Source organism: Pygocentrus nattereri, chromosome 15, assembly GCF_015220715.1.
Source record: "Pygocentrus nattereri isolate fPygNat1 chromosome 15, fPygNat1.pri, whole genome shotgun sequence".
NCBI classification, from domain to species: domain Eukaryota; kingdom Metazoa; phylum Chordata; class Actinopteri; order Characiformes; family Serrasalmidae; genus Pygocentrus; species Pygocentrus nattereri.
In genome coordinates, this window is record NC_051225.1 from 24,931,668 (window position 1) to 24,951,837 (window position 20,170).

Genomic DNA, 20,170 nt, shown 5'->3' on the forward strand with positions numbered 1-20,170 from the left:
CACATCCTCTACAGAGCAAACCCTTCTGCACACTTTAATGCACTATTATTGTTTCTTTACTGAATTAAATGAAACAAAACTCAAACATAAAATGTGTCCTGAGCAAAAGTTATGGCATATTTTATACTTGTTTTATTTTTTCCACTATGTTAAACTCAACACATAGTCAACAAATTTGTGCACAGAAATGTACAGAACATTGACAAAACATATCATTTGACCATAGGATGGGATTCTGGGTACATTTTTCGTTTTGGCCAGGGTGCCTCTTTACAGGCTGTTCTAGAATCATACATCCAACCTAAGAACGATCAGGGAACCTTTATTTGTAAGAGTGTACTTGTTTCTATAATGTCCTAAAACACTTTTTTATAATGTCCTAAAACACTCATTTATCTTTGTATGACCTTTGGATGTGCATTAAATACATGGCTTCATGCTGGATACGTGTGTGTAAGTCTGCTCTGCAGTGGTTAGTTGCTAAACATAAATGGTAAAGTGCTTTAAATGGGCATCTGTATCATCAATTTCAGCAGAAAGTGCTGGATTGGCTGATGCTCAAGGTTTCAGTATCATTATTGGCATTGGTATTGGAAAAGAAGTGCCAGAGGTGCAGACACGAGTCATATGACTTGGACTCGAGTCACAAATTTGATGACTTGAGATTCGAATCTGTCGAGGTTGTCCATGTACCATGGACTTTTGATTCGAATGTCAAGACTTGAGACTTCCTTGTTGCAACTTAGTGCTCTGTTGTCTCAGTAATGTACACAGGGCATTTCAGTGGTGAAAATGTCAGTTTTGAAATATCACCCAAAAAAATCGTTGCTTAAAAGTTTATAAATTGCTGATTCAGAAATTGACTCTAAGCTTGAATGAGATGTTCAAATGTAGCATATAATTTTAGGAATTTTTTTCCTCCCATATAATGTCCCATTCAGCCTCCATCTTTATCAATGACAAATGTATTGCAGTTTATTATTGTTAAAAAGAGTTCACATTTTACTTGACTTTTCTTGTCTTGTCACATGACCTGCAGTATATTATCAGGACATAAGTGCACTAAACAGAGGATTTATTCAGAGTTATTCCAAATCCAATAGCTATGAGTGCATATGCATGAAACTGCTTCCATTTTAAAAGCCCAGAAAACAGTCACAGTTCTCCTCCAAGCAAACGTCTGGCTGCTAATGGACCTCACTTTCATTCCCCGAGCTTGTAAAATCTCCAAGAAGATCTGCTGTGTCAAATTAGCTGGTGCAATTTAAAGCACTTACAGTGGTCTTAAAATACAGTCATTTAGGTCTGCACCTCCCCCAGAACTAACCAGATGAATCACCGGCTGCCTGATAGCCCTGTTGAGGCTGTGGAAATCGAATCAGTAATGCCCTTTAATAATACATTGGAGTCATTTGGAGGTATCAATATTTTCCAGACTGGCTTCAGGAAGCAGTGAAATCCTGTTAACTACAATGTATTTCTCTCTCTCTTTTTTGAGGTGAAGGCAAGAAACTATGTCAGAGAGATCACTGGGAATATGTCTCCATCTCTCCACTGCAACAGCAAAGCCCACATGCTTTACAGAGAAAATACAAAACAGATGCAAGTTTGATGAACTTCCAGTAGCTTAGCGTGTCTCATTTTTTTGCTTTGAGAAACTATAAAGAAGTCTAGCTACTTGTAAACATGTTGAAATTTGAGAGTGCATCATGATTTACATTAACTATATCAGCTTAACCCATGTTAATTGTTTTTAAGCTCTATCTGTAGGCCTACAACATAACAAGAACAAAAGAAGCAGCAGGAAAAATGTGAATGCCTTAGCATTTGCTGCCATCTGGTGGCTGGCATAAACACTACAGCTGGAACCCCCTTGAGTGGCAGCTCACATGACCTTCCAAGCATCTCGCAGGCATTAATGGGTCACTACAGTTTATAAGCTCCTGACCATCACACATACAGTGGTGGACAGTAACTAAGTAAATGTAATTCGTTACTGTACTGAAGTAGTTTTTTTGTGTATCTGTACTTTACTTAAGTATTTCCATTTGGGCAACTTTTTCCTTTCACTCCACTACATTTCAAAGTCAAATATCTTACTTTTTACTTCACTACATTTTGAGAAATCTGTCGTTCCTTTTGTTTATTGTGTATATAAAAACATAACATGTCAAAACAAAAGAAGGGCAAAGCAAGAGCACCAATCAGGGCACAGCGGTCACTTTGTTCTGAGCTTGTTTTGACCTGTTGGTCATACCAACCCAGTGCAGCACACGGTTCAATGTCAGCACAGCAGCATAAGAATTTGAGAGCACATATGTCACCTAAATGATGAACTAACCTAACTTTGTGTAAATAGAGCACAATATAGAAATATGTCCACATATGCAGTCGTGACATGTGGCATGTGTCTTTTTTCCTGAATTCATACAAACACTTTCATTTTATAGTAAATTAGTTTGGGCTGGTTTATGTTTATGAACAGAGACCTACAGAGAAATATAGTAAAGGAAGCTCATTTGTGATCCTGAGTTCAGAGCCACTCGGTTCTCCCTGATGGAAACTGTTTGGCTTCAGTGTTTTGTGCTTTGTGCTTTGTTTTGTGATAATTTTAATAGATGTCAGCGTCACTAATTAATGACCTTCTATTAAAAGACTGGTTTACCAAGAGAGACGCTGGAGGATTTTCACCTAAAATCAATTCATGAAGCCAGTCTTGTTATAAAAATGATAACAGACCTTAGTCATATGAATCTTTTAGTACTTTTACTTTCGATACTTAAGTACATTTGAAGCCAAATACTTTTGTACTTTTACTCAAGTTGAGGTCTAGAGTAAGGACTTCTACTTTTACTGGAGTAATATTTTACCTTGGGTAGCTCTACTTTAACTCCAATACATGATTTGTGTACTTCATCCACCTCTGCACACATATATTATAAGTTGGACATCCCATTCCAAAACCACAGGCAATAATATGGAACCACTCCCCTTTGAGGCTACAGCAACCTCAGTTTTTCAGGGAAGGCCTCTGACAAGATATTAGAGTGTATCTATGGGAATTTGTGCCTGTTCTAGTAAAAAGATCTTTTTAAGGTCAGACACTCATGTTGGACGAGCTGGCCTGGCTTACCATCATTGTTCAAATTGATCTCAAAGGTGTTCATTAGAGTTGAGGTAAGGCTCTGTGCAGGCCCCTGGAGTTCCTCCACACCAACCTCATCAAACCAAGTCTTTATGAAGCTTGACTTGTGCACAGGGACACAGTCTTGCTGGAACAGAAAAGGCCCTTCAACAAACTGTTGCCACAAAGTTGAGAAAATGTAATTTTCTGAAATGTCTTTTTATGCTATAGCATTAACATTACACATCACCGGGACTAAGGGGCCCAAACCCTGAAAAACAGCCGCAGACCATTATCCTTCCTCCACCAAACTTTAGCAGCTTACGCTTCTTAGCCATAAAAACCCATTTCATGAAGCTCATGATGCACAGTTCTTGTTCAGATGTAAAGGCAGTTTGGAACTCTGTAGTGAGTGATGCAGCAGAGGACAGGCATTTTTTACACACTACATGAACTTGCATTGTCTACTGCTTTGTGCCTGAGCTGTTGCTGCTTTTTAGATGCCTGCATTTCACAATAATAGCAGTTACAGTTGACTGGGGCAAATCCAGCATGGCAGAAATTTCAAAAATAAACTTGTGACAGTGACATGTTCAAAGTCGCTGAGCTCTTTAAAGTATGACCCATTCTTTTATGACTTTGATTATGATTTTATACACCTATTAGCACCTATACATCTATTAATCTATCACCTATTTTGGCTTGAATTGAATAATTAGGAGAGGCCATAGAGTGTAATGTATTAAGAGCAGGATTGGGGAGGATCAGCTTGACTTATTCATAGAGATCTTTTCCAGACTATTAGGCAGAACTTTGAGGCAGTATAAATTCTAGTTTGACAAAAAAGTAAACATGTTTCCCTTTACTCCGGATGTAGGTGGTCAGCCATGACATGTTTAGTGTCCCCAGTTTGCTTCTTTGATTTTGCACAGGAGCTTCAGTGCTAATGTAAGTAATGGACCTCCTGTTAGCACTATGCAAAAACTTACCTCAACTATTGCATAGTACTTGCAATACAAATCTCAAATAGACTTGCTCATGTGGATTCTGACACTGTATGACACACTGTTATGAAGTTTGAATTTCTATCTATGTGTTTGTCTATTTTAGGGGAAAAGGAGAAGTTGTGCAAATGTGTAAACATTGCAGTGAAAGTTGTCATCCCCAGAGAGGTGCGGTGTGAGAGTCAACTTCACTTTCATTAGCAGTTTGAGTCACTTGAGGGGGTTGGTGGCAAAATGATTTATTTCTAGATCGGGTCTGGTGAGTAGTTGTCTGTGGGGAGAAGAGAATAGACCTAATGTTTAATGCAGTGTAAATGACTCATTTGTTCATCATTTTGTTCATTATTCTCTTCAGTGCACTAACAGGGAATGAAATGAGAAAACAAGCAAGAAAATGCGAACGGTTATCAAGTCAAAATGTTAAATAATGATTTACTAGGCCTCGAGGGCCCCCAGCTATTCAGCTAATTTTCTACTATTGCAGCTCCCAACACACTTGATCTAGGTAAGCAGCATTTATCATTATGGGACTGCTCAATATAGTTGTGCCAGCAGTTGAAACAGGACAGAAATGTGAAATGATTCAGGATCTTTGAGTGCTGGAGTAGCCTGATTTACCATTTAAAGTACTGTAATAGAGGGTTATAGGTCCATCATCGCTCTGGCACAATAAAAAAAAGACATTTACATCATAAATCTGGTGCCATTTAGTTTGAGAACTTGCATAGAATCAGCCACAAATTGTTTAGGTCCCAGAGGGTTAAATAGAGTATTGTCAAAAAACAAAAATAAAGTGAAAACGAATGTCCTGATATTTAATATTTCACTGCTGGACATGCATTTGTTTTATTTTAATTATTATTTTCCTGCATGTAAGACCTTATGATCATGAAAACAAACATTTTTGTTTAAAGATCTTTATTAAGGAGGGAACACTGTTAGACATACCCAAATTGTAATATCATGCTTTTTAATGGATGTAGATGCATGGAGGTGAGGGATATGGCAAAAATAGAATATTGTGATATGTCAAGAAATGTTTACAGTACGCAATATGTCACAATATTTCTTTTTTCTGACATCTGATCAGCTGGAACAGAGAAAAAAAGAATGGGCAGTACCACATTTTAAAAACTACTAACAAAAACTGTGAATACAATTTTATTCAAATTGTGTTGCACTGTTCAAATAGTTACACAGGACTAATTGTCCTCTCTTTATAATGGATATTCAGTCAATATATTAATATATTATTATAATGCCCAGCCCTAAAATAGTGTCCTAACCACTGTTGATATACCGTTCCGAATTGAACATATTGGGGGGGGACATACAGTGTGGCCTGTGCAAAATTTATGGCACATTTTTAATTTTATGTTTTATTTTTCAATATAAGTAGAAGCTGTGCTCTAAAATTTGCCATATTTCAGGTTGTTTCCTATAGAGGATGTTTTTCATTTTAAAAACGTCAAAACGTCATTTGAAGAGCATTTGCATGTTACTCTACTCACTATATACCAACTGTTTTGATTAAAACTCAGTTATAAGCACGAAATATTATTTTGTAATGGTGCAGTATGTGTAAACACTGCCAGAACAAGATTGTGGGTGAACATAAAAAGCATAACATATGCTTTTTATAATAATAAAAAGCATGATATATTTAATCCATGGAAATATTGGTGTACAAAATATGTTAATAATTTACAGTTAAGAGGTCACTTGAGCGCGTGAAAAATGTAAATAAAAAAAGAATGCAATGATGTTCAAATCATTTAAACCGTATATATTTACAAAGTCGACATATCACTTTAAAACTATGAAATTGTTTTGTTCTTTGAAAAATATATGCCCATTTCAAATTAGAGGAGCAGCAACACTTCAAAAAAGTTGGGATGGGGAGCAAGTTTAGCACTGTGTTTCATCACCTCTTCTTTAACAACACTTTATGAGTGTTGGGGAACTGAGGAGACCAGTAGCTGTAGTTTGGAAAGTGAAAGGTTTACTTATTCTTACTTGATATACAATTTCAGCTGCTCAACAGTTCGGGGTCTCCTTTCTTGTACTTTTTGTTTTATGATGCGCTGAATGTTATCAGTGGTGACAGGTCGGGACAGCAGACAGGTGAGTTTAGCACCTGGACTCTTTTACTATGGAGCCATGCTATTGTAATACTGCATGAATGTGTTTTGTTATTGTCTTGCTGAAATAACCAAGGCCTTCCCTGAAAAAGACATAATCTGGATGTCAGCACATTTTGCTCCAAAACCTGTATATATCTTTCAGCATTAATGATGTCTTCACAGGAGTGAAAGTCACCCAAACCATGTGCTCTAATGTGCCCCCCATAGCATCATAGACTCTGGCTTTTGAACTGTCTGCTAATAACAAGTTGGATGGTCTCTTCTCCTTAGTCTAGAAGATGCAGTGTCCATGATTTCCTAAAAGAATTTCAAATTTTGATTCTTTGGACCTCAGGACACTTTCCATTCAGTCCATCTTAGATGAGCTCGGGCCTAGTTTCTAGATACTATTTATGTATGGTTTCTTCTTTGCAGGGAGTAGTTTTAACTTGCATTTGTGGATACGGCAATGAACTGTGTTCACAGAGATTGGTGTTTGGAGGTGTTCCTGAGCCCATGCAGTGATTTCCACTACAGAACAATATCTGTTTTTAATGCAGTGTTGCCTGAGGGCCCGAAGATCATGGCTAGCCATGATATTGGTTTTCGGCCTTGCCCGTTGCATACAGAGGTTTCTGACCTATTGCCAATTGTTTTCAATTAAATATAGTTTTTTTTTCATCAAACTGCAGGATAGAGACATAGAGAACCATTTGGTTATGTATTATTAGTTTTTAAGAAGTGGACTTTCCTTCATGGCTGTTCTTTCTTTCTTTTGAAGGCTGCAGTAATTACGGGTATTTGTTCCACGTGTGGGCGGCACGGTGGGTAGCGCTGTAGCCTCACAGCGAAGAGGGCCTGGGTTCGATTCCCGGGCTGGGTCACCAGGGTCCTCTCTGTGTGGAGTTTGCACGTTCTCCACGTGTCTGCGTGGGTTTCCTCCCACAGTCCAAAGACATGCAGTCAGGCCAATTGGATATGCTAAATTGCCCCTAGTTGTGAGTGCCTGTGTCTGTCTGCCCTGCGATGGACTGGCGACCTGTCCAGGGTGTATCCTGCCTTCCGCCCAAAGACTGCTGGGATAGGATCCAGCACCCCCCGGCGACCCTGAAGGAGATGCGGCTTAGAAAATGGATGGATGTTCCACGTGTTCAGAACCCAACCTGATTTCACTAATGAAGTTCTTTGACAAGAGCTTGTTTGTGATGGGGGATCGGAGCCATAACTGAAAGGAAAGTCAAAAGGATCCTATTATGACCAACATTTAACTGCAAAACCTTGTACATATTACATTGTAACTATAGTTATAATTAAACATTTAAACATCCCTGATCTAATTGCAGTTTTGTTAAACTGAAAAACAACCTTTCACTCTTCTGTGATGTCATGAAAACCAACGCATTTTAACAAACAAACTTAATCATCAAAGCATGTCATTTGACAAGGGGTGCCCAAACTTTTGCGTATGACTGTATATGAAATTTCAAAAAGCAAAATAATATAAAGAATAAAAGCATATACATCCTTTGAGGTGAGAGAAGTAAGTCATCTTAAAAAATAAAACTAAAAAAACAGTAACAAAAATAAAGAGGCCACAACAATAAGAAGAATACACAGCGATGTGGTCATGCATGGTTGGATAGCAAAGAGAGTTTTTCTTTATCTCCACTGAATGGTCAGTTAGAGCAGGGCTTACATTCACTCTCTTTCTCCTCTTTCTCCACAGCTTGGGTTTATGGGCTGCCTTGTAACCTAAAACTGAGGTCTTTGTCTGTGCGCTGCAGGTTATAGTTGAGATCTTACATGCCATATAAATCAAGTTCTTCTGGAGGTTGTCTCGTAATGCGCTTCTGTCACATCTAAGCCACTGTGTGGATTTATTTACGCTAATCCTTAGCATCTGTGGCCCTTATTCTACACGAACTGGACATTGATAGAAGACTGAAGGAAGTTTAACCACAGGCTTCATAACTGAACTGACAAAGTACATGACCGCAGGGGGAATAGATTGCAGTCTTGGTGTGCAAAGTGTCAGCTGGTGTTAAGTAATGCTTTATTTGAAGGCTGCCTACATAGGGGCTTCATGACACATGCATAAGCACTGAATATTGCATTTAAAATGCTGTAGTTGACTACAGCTTGTGACAATGTTGTGTTGCTGTTGCACACAAACCTTCTCTCGTCATTTTTTTACTTTTTTTTTTTTGCATAATTTGAAAGCTCAAATGACCTTTTGTTCAAATTTCATAATGAATGGGCCAATAAAAATGGTCCAAAATTACTTTGGGTGGGGGTGTGAAAGAGAGGAGTGGGTGGGGGTAAGATTGGAGTGAAGTTGAGCACTTGCTCCACTGATCACTGATAGCAAAGTAACTCTCCTCTTAAAGGCACAGACACTTACTCCACAGTGAGGTGGAAGCCAGTGATGCAGCAGAACCTTTGGGGTGGCATCTGGTGTGGCCAATCTGCTTTGAGGGAGGAGCACAGGCCACCCTGGCCACTCCACCCACCCCTGCCACCCCTTCAAAGCCATGCATGATTACAAACACACAGGTCTCCTTAATAGAAATTGTGCTTTTGTACTTTAACTTAAGTACTGTACTAATGTATGGTGTCAAAAACATGACCATGTACAAAATAAGTAAATATATCCATTAGTTTAAGGGCCAATACTATTTATAGTCATATACTTCATGAAACATCCTGCCATGTTATAAATGAATGCAGTTCAGTTCAGTGAGTTCATAAATACTGTATTGCTACCTGAATGTTTTTTAATGCTTGCGCAATGAAATGTGCAGTGAAAGCCCTACATAGTTAGCATACAAATATATGAAGTAGTCTTCAAATAGTCTGTCACTATAATAATAATAATAATAATAATAATAATAATGTGTTTTTAAATGTTATCCAATGCTTAAGCATGAGTTGTGAATTCCATATGTAGGTAGCTATCAAGTGAAAATGTTATCAGATGTTATCTTTGGTAGCTTATGTACAAATATATAGTACATAAGCTGTTCATAAACACTGAAATATGTAATTTTTTATATATATTATGATGTTTCTAATTAGGCCACCTTCAAATAAGGTTTTACCAAGTATAATAATGTAAGGCTTTTACAATATGTTATTCAATGTGTACGCATGCATTATGAAGTTCCTCTATAGTTAGCCTTGCAATAATGTGTCCAAATACATTCATGTTTTATTGCTTTTTTTTTTTTCAAATGTGTTATTCGACGTCATGCTTGTGTTATAACATCCCTATTTAGGAAGCCTTCAAAAATGTTATTTAAGGCTTATGCAGGTGTTATTATGTATCTATGTAGTTAGCTTTCAAATAAATCATATATTGTTGTTTTTTTTATTCACACCTATGCAGTCTTGAGATTAATGTCATGCAAATATATAGTACATCAGCTGTTAAGAAATACTGAATTATCAATGTTTATATACATTATGATGTCACTACCTGAGTAGCCTTCAAATATTGTGTTGCCAATTCTAAACAGGTGTTATTGCTCTCGCAGTGTTTATGCCTGTGTTATGAAGTACCTTTGTTGGTAGCCTTTAAATAAATTGTTTCCAAGTACATTATTTTATTGCTTTTAAAATATGTTATTCAATGCTTACGCAAGTGTTATGACTTCTTTGTGTAGATAGTCTTCAAATGTTATCATATACAATATAATCCCTCCTTTTTCACTTTCATTCAGTTCTTATGCTGCCTTCAAAGTGTTGTAAAGGCCATTTTGCAAATGTAATAAAATACTGAATTATAGCTTTTAAAATACAACGTGCCACCCTGAGTAGCCTTCAAACATTGTGTTGCCAAATATGACACGGTGTTATTACTTTTACAATGTTTATGCATGTGTTATGAAGTACCCTTCAAAAAAAGTGTCTCCAAATACATTAACATTGTATTACTTTTTAAATGTGTTATTCAATGCTTATGTATGTGTTATGTAGTTCTTATTTAGGAAAGCTTCAAGTATGTTATTCAACATTTATGCAAGTGTTATGATGCCCATATGTAGGCAGCCTTCAAATAAAGCATTACCAAATACAATAATATCTAAAATGCATTATGACATCACTACCTGAGTGGCCTTCAAATATTGCGCTGCCATATATTACAAGATCTTATTGCTTTCACAACATTTATGCATGTGTTATGAAGTCCTTATGTAGGCAGCTTTCCAAAAAAGTGGATCCAGTATTTCATTAACATGCTGAGCGATTGAACAAACAGGAGCTGTCTGAGGTGCTGAAATCACCCCTTGCGATGGAGCGCATACAAAACTCAAGCACGTAAACACAAGTTTACAAGCAAGCAACCAGAAAACAAGCCACACATCCAGAAAGGAAGGCGATTTCTTTCTCATTGTGGACGACCAAGACGTCACTGGACAATCTGGAGATGTCTGAGGTGCTGAAGCCCCCCTCTTTCTCCAGACTCTCCCCTTACATAACAGGTGAAGCCAAACTGCAAGGTATACCCCACGTCAGAGGTATGCAAGTGTTCTGCGTGAGATCCAGCGCGGAGACTGACATCTGCGCTCTAATCTGCGCGCAGGAAGTCAGCAGGACAGTCCACAGTCCGAGCGCTGTTCCCGGCTGCAGCAGCGCACCTGCCTCATCCAGCGGAGGCGTTGGATTGGTAGAAAGCCCCCCCGCCAACCCCAACCCCACCCCCAGCCAGCCCCCCCCCCCCCCCCCACACACACACACACACACACACCCCTTCCCCCCCCTCCGCCACCAAATACCCAACCCAAGCAACGGCAGGGATGAGCGCACATAATCTCCGCTGTATTCTTCGTGTCCTTTCTGGTTACTGGGCGCGTTTGCGTCCGAGATCTGGGAGCTGCCCTCTCAGAGCAGAAGTAGATACGTAAGTCCGCGCGAGCTGTTACGAAATGTCCGGCCCAGCGCGCGACTAAACGCTCGTGGTGATCAGGCTCGAGCTCCATAAATCGGTGCGTCGCTCTGGGGGCTGGATTAGGAGCTCGGGTTGAGATGTTGTGCTTCGGAGATGCTCTGGATGTGAGGGAAGCGCCATGGGATCGTTGACGCCTCCCACCGCGAGGCCCTTCGGAGGCTGAAGATCTCGCTCTGAGAAGAACCAGCGCTTGATGTTCTGACCGCGTAGATCTCCGCGCCTGTCCAGCCACACAGAGCCCTAGAGCCGTTTTAGCGTCGACTGCTTTCCCGTTGGAGCTCATTCTAAGGCGGACCCGGCGAGGGTCATGGTGTGGCGGTGTGTCTGCGCTGAGTTTTGATGTGCGCACTCTGCTGGAAAATGGAAACCTCTAGCACGAGGACATTTTAAAAGGCTCGACTTGTTTTTTTTTCCTGCTCCCTCGTCCGTAGAAAACACCTGGAGCTACGTTATAACGAGCGACAGCCAGATGTGAAAGTGGACGTGCGATGCGTCCTGCTGGGTTCCTCTGATCTTTGGGACTGTTTGGGGAAATAAAAGGAAGAAAACATTGCCTTTAAGAGGGTTCACCATGCCTACCTCTCGTTCAGGCTCGAGCCCAGTGGAATACTGGGTCGATGGCTCTCGTCGAGATGTTTCCATGGAGGAGTTCTACACCATGGGCCCAGAGCTGGGAAGGTAAGGGGTACACTGGGCGCCTTAAATCTTGTGGGCTTTGATGAGGGGGCATGAACAATTCTGTGCCACGAAAAAGTCAGCAAAGATGTCTGATTCGAACTTCTCGTGCAAATGAATGCTGTCATTGTCAGTAATGATGAAACTGTGCATAGACCACCCGCTCATTTTTCAAAATTACACTGTAAATCGATAAGCTGTAAGTCGCTCAGAGGGGTTTGATGTGAATGGCTCATCGTAGAGAAACTTACTGACTTGTATTTCTTTATAATGGTGATGATAAGAACAAGGAGTCACCAAGTCTACCAAATACAATCAAATATGCAAATATAGCCATTTTATTTAATATCCAAAACAACCAGTGAACCTGCATGTCTTCTTTTCTGATGTTAAACTGATAATGTTAGCCAATGACATTAAAAAAGTGGTAAATTTGATGAAAATGACTTTGGTTTGGTTACTGTTGTTACTTTTGCCCATGTATGGATCTAAACTACATCTTTGAGGCCTAAACCATCTCTGAAATCTGTGTCTCAAGCATCAGGCAAAGTATTCATAATCACTTATCTAATAACTGTCTGTGACTTTTAGAAACATTAAACGCACCAGTTCATATCACACAATCCTGGTCTCTGCAGAATATTGTATTTCACCTGAAAGCACTCTGAACGACTTTGTTTACATCGTAAAGCTGCACTATGCAAGTAGTGGGGATTTGGAGACCTCTCTGGTGGAAATGTGTAATTGCATGCAACTCGCTGAAGAACAATCTGAAACACTGGTTTTGCTTAAATCCCCTTCTGCAAGCGGATGAAAACAATGTGTGCAGGTGCATTGAAAGAGCATTCAAAGAGAATTCAGTCAAAACTTGGTGAAGGGGTGTCTTCTGACAATGTGAATGAGTGAATTATCACTGTCCTCACATCTTTATCGGAGTAATGCTGATTTTGCTTTTGAGACCTAAACATATATCTTAAAACTGGACCTTCTTTTTGAGCACCTCTGACTTTTAAAATATTGTTTTGCAGCAGCACATGCACACCATATGTTCTCTTGACTACATAATGCAGATTTAATGGCTGAATTGTGCATAAATTTTGATAAATCAGTGGAATTTCCTTTTAAAAGAATTCAGGTTGCTGAATGGTTGTTGGCTTAGATGTTTGATCTTAGGCACTGCCGTTAACTGGCATAGAATCCTTACACAACATAGAGGTTCTTTGAAAGTTTATTCACACATTTACAAAGAGCTCTTTACAGAACCGCCAATTAAAAGGTTCTTTGGGGATCCAAAGGTGGTTCTTCAACAGCGTCATCTTGGTGCCAGTATCTCTCAATCCATTCTGCACAGCCTTGCTGGGTGTGCCGATACAGCATATCCATAGTCTGTTATGCAAATGCAACAGCGCTGAGAATGAGGCCAGATCAGAAAAGAGAGAAATGTGAGTGGATAACAGGGTGAAGGGTTGGACGAGGATGGACAGAAATCAGGTGATGAGGTTCAATCCTCTGGATTTATGTGGTATAAATCATCCCTGACCTCAGAAGGCCTGATGCACATATGCCCTTGTAATGATGAACCCAGTGCTCTGGTCTCAGTCCCTGATGACATTTAAGATCAGCGGAGGCTCTCGGAGGCTGAGGCGCTGAAGTGTTAAAGTTCAATCACGAGGAAGCAGATGGAATGGTGCCTGGCCTCCCTTTGTGTTCAGCCATGTGATCCAATGCAGTCATCCAGTGACAATGAAGTGTTAACGATTTCACAGTGCTAAAGAAACCCCTCAAGCACCTCCACTCACATACAGTGTGGCGTGTTAATTCCAGCTTGATGACTGAGATAAAAATGGCTTTCTCAACCTGAGAAACTCGCAAGCTTTTCACAGTGTTTCACTTTTGAAAGTCAGGTTGTGTTTGCCAGATGATATTATAATTTGTTGAAAGATTATGGAGGATGCTTAGTTTGTTAACAACCTATATTCATAAAGGGAAATTCTGTCAAACTTTCAAAATTATTGCCCAAACAAGCAGTTCAAATGTAAAGCCATTAAGAAAGGTTTGATGTGAAATGCTCTGTTCTGGAGAAACATACGAGGTCAGACATCTGAAACATCTACTTGCAAACTACCATAAATTTATTATGTGAAACGGTTATGAAGATACAGTCTAAGATAGTAGGTACATGATGGCCTAAAATGTTTTTAAATACTTTATGGGGGAGAGGTACATACAGAGTTCTAAAGCCAAACAGTCCCAAAGAAAATTTTTTTTTTCAGATTTACTAGTATTTTATCATTACCAATGACATAGTATACATGATATTTTCATATAATAACTCAGAAGACATGTAAGTTCAGTGGTCATTTTGGATAGTAAATAAAATGAAAATCAGAGATGGTTAGTTCCATTTCACATCAAACTACTCAATTACTTTTTTTTTTACATCTCAACTACTGAATTGGGCAGAAATTGAGAAAAATCTGAGGAAATGCCTCTTCAAAAAGATACTTTTAATTGGCATAGAACTTTTACTTAATATGCTGGTTCTAGAAACCTTAGCTCATCACACTTGCACATCTCATCTACAGAGTCTTTCTTTATGGAACCCGGCATTCGATGGTTCTTGGACATATAGTTCCTGGAAAAAATGTTATAAAGCCATTCCATTAGGTGAAGGTTCTTTAAATGTAAATATATTTCTCATTTACCAAAAAGGTGGTTCTTTAACCCCTTAAACACACTTCTATAGCCTAAAAATACCTCTGCCGGTTTGCATTGAAGTGCCTGTAGTTACTCACTAATAAGCCTTATTGTGTAGGAGGCCTGGGCTGAAAGAACCATCAGGTAAAAGCGTCTGAATACTTTTTGCCAGCTATGTTAAACTTTATTTTATGGCATCCCTAAAAACTGTACTGTAAGCCTGTATGGCATACTTTCAAGCGTTTAATGATTATCAAGAGCTTTCCCATGTTTTAGAACTCATAAGTAGGCCATCAGTTTGGAGGAGGCTCTGGCCTGGTTACCAAGGAAACATACAGCTCGAGTATGCCTGGGCTTTAGCTAGGACTGTATTTCAAGGGAGCCTGAATCAGATCAGTGTTCCTTGTAGCACATTACCACAACAGCATGATTGTCAGTGGCCCTACCGGTGTTTTATGATATAAAGCAAGTTCAGGTCTTTTTCAATACAACAGCATAGTGTTACTAACTTTCAACACATTTGATTCTCTACCTAATGGCCCAATGTCCTACTTTGCTCTTGTATTTTTTTCTTGGGTTCTGTTTATGATGTGAGGTTTATGTATTAAAGACATCATGAATTATGTGTGCATGATAACTTTACAAACCTGCTAAACAAAAACAGGTCGGTTTTGTTACTGCACCCTGAGGACTGGCTGACCTTATTTTTAAAAAAAAGTAGTCCATTTCTTATAACTTCAATGTGAATTGTCAGGGCTAAACTGCTGTAGACTGACTAGGCAGATATGTAAAAGTTTGGATCACGTTTTGTCTATTTTCTAAGTGAAAATAAGGGAGCACATCCTCTACACAGACAATCTTCTGAACATTTTAATGCACAATTACTGATTATTTACTGAACAATCTACAGAATGTGGCCTGTGTAAAAGTTATGGCACATTATATATTGAATGTGTTATTCAATACGTTAAACTCCGTAAATAAACAGAAATTTGCACTTAAATTTGTTTGGAAAAAGCCATGTTTAAGTTTGCTCCCTGTAGAGGATGTATCAAGTTGAAAATGCTTTGGTTTTCATGACATCGCAAAAGAGTGAAGGTTGTTTTTACAGCTTAGCTTGTGCATACGAACTGTATGGACTGGGGAGTGAGCAGTTTTCTCTTAAGAAGTGAGGAAATTAGGATGTGCATCATATAGGCTAACACTATGCTGACAATATGTTAAAGTTAAGTGATACTTTTTTAATCCCACAAACGGGGGAATTCCACTTCTGCATTTAACCCATCCGTGAAGTGAAACACCACATACGCACACTAGTGAAGACACACACACTAGGGGGCAATGAGCACACTTGCCCGGAGCGGTAGGCAGCCCTATCCATAGCGCCTGGGGAGCAATTGGGGTTAGGTGTCTTGCTCAAGGACACCTCAGTCATGGACTGTTGGTGCTGGAGATAGAACCCGGCAACCTTCCGGTCACAGGGCCAGTTCCTTAACCTCCAGCCCAGGTAATAGTTTTGCTACTCACTGGCTTCAAAATTAAAATTCTGATATTGTGACAAAGCCAGGCCCCACATTAGGTAACTACATGATGAATATTAGTCATGTCACCGCAGTGAAAAATGGGGCATACAGCAGAAAAAACCCAGTATAGTATCACTACATTGATTCCACATCAGCAACATATTCAGGTTAGTAAAAATGCCTTTACACATTTCCTTTCTGTCGAGGTTCCCTGTCTCCAGCACTGTATCAGCCTGTTTATTCAGGCCTTCATTGATTTTTCCTTGTTTGGTTTTTCTCCAGAGGGGCTACATCGGTCGTGTTTCGCTGTGAGGAGAAGCAAACAGAGAAGCCCTACGCAGCCAAAGTCCTGAAGAAGACTGTAAGTCAGCTTGCCATTTTAGAGAGTCTTCAGTGTTTGTTTTGCAAGCTGAACGTAAAAAATATTGCATATATTTGATTGCTCTTGTCATTGTCATATCATCACAGATCGACAAGAAAATAGTGAGAACTGAAATTGGAGTGCTGCTGCGTCTTTCTCACCCAAACATTGTAAGAGCTTGTGCATTTTCTTCTCTCTAGTAAACACAGTAAAGGCGTATTGGCCATACTGCACATACACTCTTGTAGAGGACTGCACAAATCTCAGGGACTACCCTTCATGTAATTAATTCCCAGTCAAAACATCTATTAAGTACTGGATGTTTTTCCGCATCTGCAAAGTTCAGTCTTAGAAGCTGGTTGCATTTTCTTGGTGTTCCTTTCCAAGGACCAATCCCATTTCTCACATTTTTTATGAAAAGAAAAGTAAAGCAGCAAGATGGCTGCGCAACTGCCCAAAGAAACACGCAAAACTAAAGTATTTTCTCTGTTAAAAAAGACAAAAACCACTGTATTATATTAGTTTGCCATTTCAATGTATTATGGTCCTTTTCTTCATAACAAACATAAAAAATCATTAATAGTATGCTAATGTCTCGGTAGCTAGCTAGCTAAATTTCCAATTCCACCTTAAATATAATGTTGAGGTGTGGACTGAGGTGGTCAGCCCATTGTTCTGAGAGCAGCAGCAGTTTCTTTGTTGGAATGACATATTTTCTTCTTATTTGTCTATTTTCCATTTCCTAGTAAGGCTTCTTGACAGCTACACAACCTGAGAAGTAAAGGATAATGTACAAGTCAAACAAAGAAGCTGCTGGTGTTCTCAGAACAATGGACTGACCATCTCAGAGTCCAGAACTCAATATCACTAAAAGTGTGATAACTTGTATTGTAAGCAGCCTAAAATGCAAACCAACTTCAAAGACTGATTTTTTTCAGATATGAAGTAAGAACTGAGCTTGATTGCCTCTCACAGATGAAAGTTTTAGTGCTGTTTATCTGATGGGCTCTACCAGGTCTTGCATGGTTGTTAGGGGTCCCCTATTTAAAGTCCATTTTTCCTTTCCTTTTCCTTTGACTTTTGTCTTCCTACCTTCCATTAAAAACTTGTGTATAATGGTTGTTTTGACTGGAACTGAAATAAATAGTCTCTGACTTTTGCATAATACTGTGCTGTATTTCATTTAAGGTTGCACCACTTGTAAATGTTTAAGGCTGATTCTGATTTCTTTACAGCCAAATTGGATGATGGACAATTTTTCCCCACATTAACAGGGAACAAAGACCTTATCACTCTTTATTTGCTCTCCAAAGCCAATGATTGCATTGAATGAATGGACTGATATGAAACACATGCATAGGCCATACATGCGTAGGCCAAACACATGCAGTCTTTTGTTCACGTCATCAAATGCAGCATGTACGTACTTGGCTAGCTCACATTATTTACATAATAAAATTGTGACACAGAGCTGCCAGCATAAAAATAAGGCAATTGCCAATACAGCGTAAGAGAATAGTGACCAATTCCGAACCCAACAACACACACAATTGTATTAAGTCAACAGGGCATAATTTTATTTACACAGCATTTCATGTCAGCACTCTCCTCTCTTTCATATGATCACATATCATTGATCTATTGTTTTATTATAACCGGATGCCTTCCCATAGATCCGCCTGAAAGAAATCTTCGAAACGGAAACAGAAATCTCTCTCATTCTGGAGCTGGTGACTGGGGGGGAGCTCTTTGACAGGTGCGTCTCCTCACTGAAAATCCACTCAGGATGTTGGCTTTATTGACAACATTAAAGGAAATAGCATATGACCTTTCCAGTAAGCCAACCTCTGTTTTCTGGAGAAGAGATTACCAGGCTGAATTTAAACTATGAGCCCTATGCTTATCAAGGAGTAAAAGCAATCTCATAGCAAGGTTTCAAACTGATTCGCTAAATTCAGAGAATGTTTTTCTATTTTAACACAACAATGCATTTATCACAGATTCTCCAGCAACTGGATGTACAGAACAGCAGTTTTCATGTTGAAGGGATTGAAAAGATCAAAAATAAATGTGCAGTAATGTATACTTCACCACTAAAGGTGCCAACAAAGGGTCATCTGAAATGATGCAATGCAAAAATGACTTTCGTTACCTTCTAATTGATGGTTATAGGCTTATAGAAAGAAACAGCAAATAAATAGTCCTATAAATGAGTTATCTGAGTGTGAAGAACTTTTTTAAAGTTTAAAGACCGATTTTAAATTCTTACATCCCTCTTAGAAATAGGAACCTTTATTTTTAAGAGTGTAGAACCTTACATCCAAACCAAGAACCATTTAGGAACCTTTATCTTCACCTTTATTTTCACCATTTTTACCCTACATCCAAGCCAAGAATCAATTAATGTAAGAATGTGGAATTGTACTTTGAAGCTTGTACTTGTACTGTACTTTGTACTTAGAACAGTATGTCCAAGCCAAGAACCATTTAGGAACCTTTATTTTTAAGAGGGTAGAACTGTACACCCAAGCCAGGAGCCATTAGTCAAGTAAATGACCATACATTCAAGCTAAGAACCACTTAGGAACTTTTATTTTTAAGAGAGTAGAACAGTATGTTCAAGCCTAGAACAATTTAGGAACTTTCATTTTTAAGAATGAAGAAATGTACTAAGAACCATTTAAGGAGCCTTTATTTTTAAGCATGTATGACTATATGTCCATGAGGAGAACTATTAGTCAAAGCCAAGAACCATTTAAGGAACCTTTAAATTTAGAAATGCGCTGGTAAGAGGTCGTCAAGTCCTTTTCTGTTTACAAACATGACGGCTCAGTCAGTCTGTTTAGCCTCTGCAGAACCCACTGAATGGGTTTTACTGGTTCAGCACTGCAGTGTTTTTCATTTGAACCAGCAGCACATCTGTTGAGCTGTCCCTGTTCTCTGGCAGTGAACAGCATCACGTCTTGAGAAGAGCATGCTTGTGAACCAAAGATCAGAGAGATAACTTCAACAGCCTATTGCACAGCTGGATGATTTCATTCTTCAGCTGCTATTACTCAATCCACTGATTGAGATGGTTATGAGGTAAATTATAAATGAGGCTGTAAAATTGCATCGATGCAGTGTATTCATCTGAGCCGATGGATGTGTTGATCTGAAGGTAGCATTCATTTTTGAATGTAAGCATCAATTAGAATTAATGACATTAAATAAGGTTCTCAAGCTATAATAATAATAATAATATTACTTATACTAATACTTATGATAAAAAGCATGATATGTTGTTTTATACTATTGTGTAAACAGTTCCTCAGGTTATGTATATGCTTTCTATGTATTTCTGAAAATAGTTGCAAATCATAAACCAAAATAAACAAAGCAAATTGTGGTGTAATTCAGATTTAATGATGCACTGACCCATTTCCTGAAGAATTATAGTCAAATTCAATTTAAATGAGATTAAGTCTTAAGTCTTTCAGTCTTCAGTCAAGATCATCTCTTTGACTGTTCAAACAGTTTTGCATGTTTGGTTGTTTCAGGATCGTGGAGAGGGGCTACTACAGCGAGAGAGACGCTGCTCATGTCATCAAGCAGATCCTGGAGGCAGTGGCGGTAAGATAAGTCTACAGTCTTAGTTTATTTTGACCAGAACTCAAAAATATTAGCCAGTACATGGCAGGCAAACACAACTATGAACAGCTGTGCACAATGTTTT

General features: G+C 38.9%; 1 protein-coding gene across 1 annotated transcript in view; it reads left to right on the top strand.

Moving 5' to 3' along the window:
* The first annotated feature begins 11,011 nt into the window (after positions 1–11,011).
* si:ch73-60h1.1 (calcium/calmodulin-dependent protein kinase type IV) overlaps positions 11,012–20,170 on the top strand; it is a 28,147-nt gene continuing 18,988 nt past the window's right edge. Inside the window, exons 1-5 of the mRNA XM_017714276.2 lie at positions 11,012–11,877; positions 16,377–16,455; positions 16,563–16,625; positions 18,129–18,211; positions 19,995–20,067. Of these exons, the coding sequence (XP_017569765.1) occupies positions 11,771–11,877; positions 16,377–16,455; positions 16,563–16,625; positions 18,129–18,211; positions 19,995–20,067 (405 nt within the window). The 5' untranslated portion in view covers positions 11,012–11,770. The remainder of the gene's footprint in view (positions 11,878–16,376; positions 16,456–16,562; positions 16,626–18,128; positions 18,212–19,994; positions 20,068–20,170) is intronic.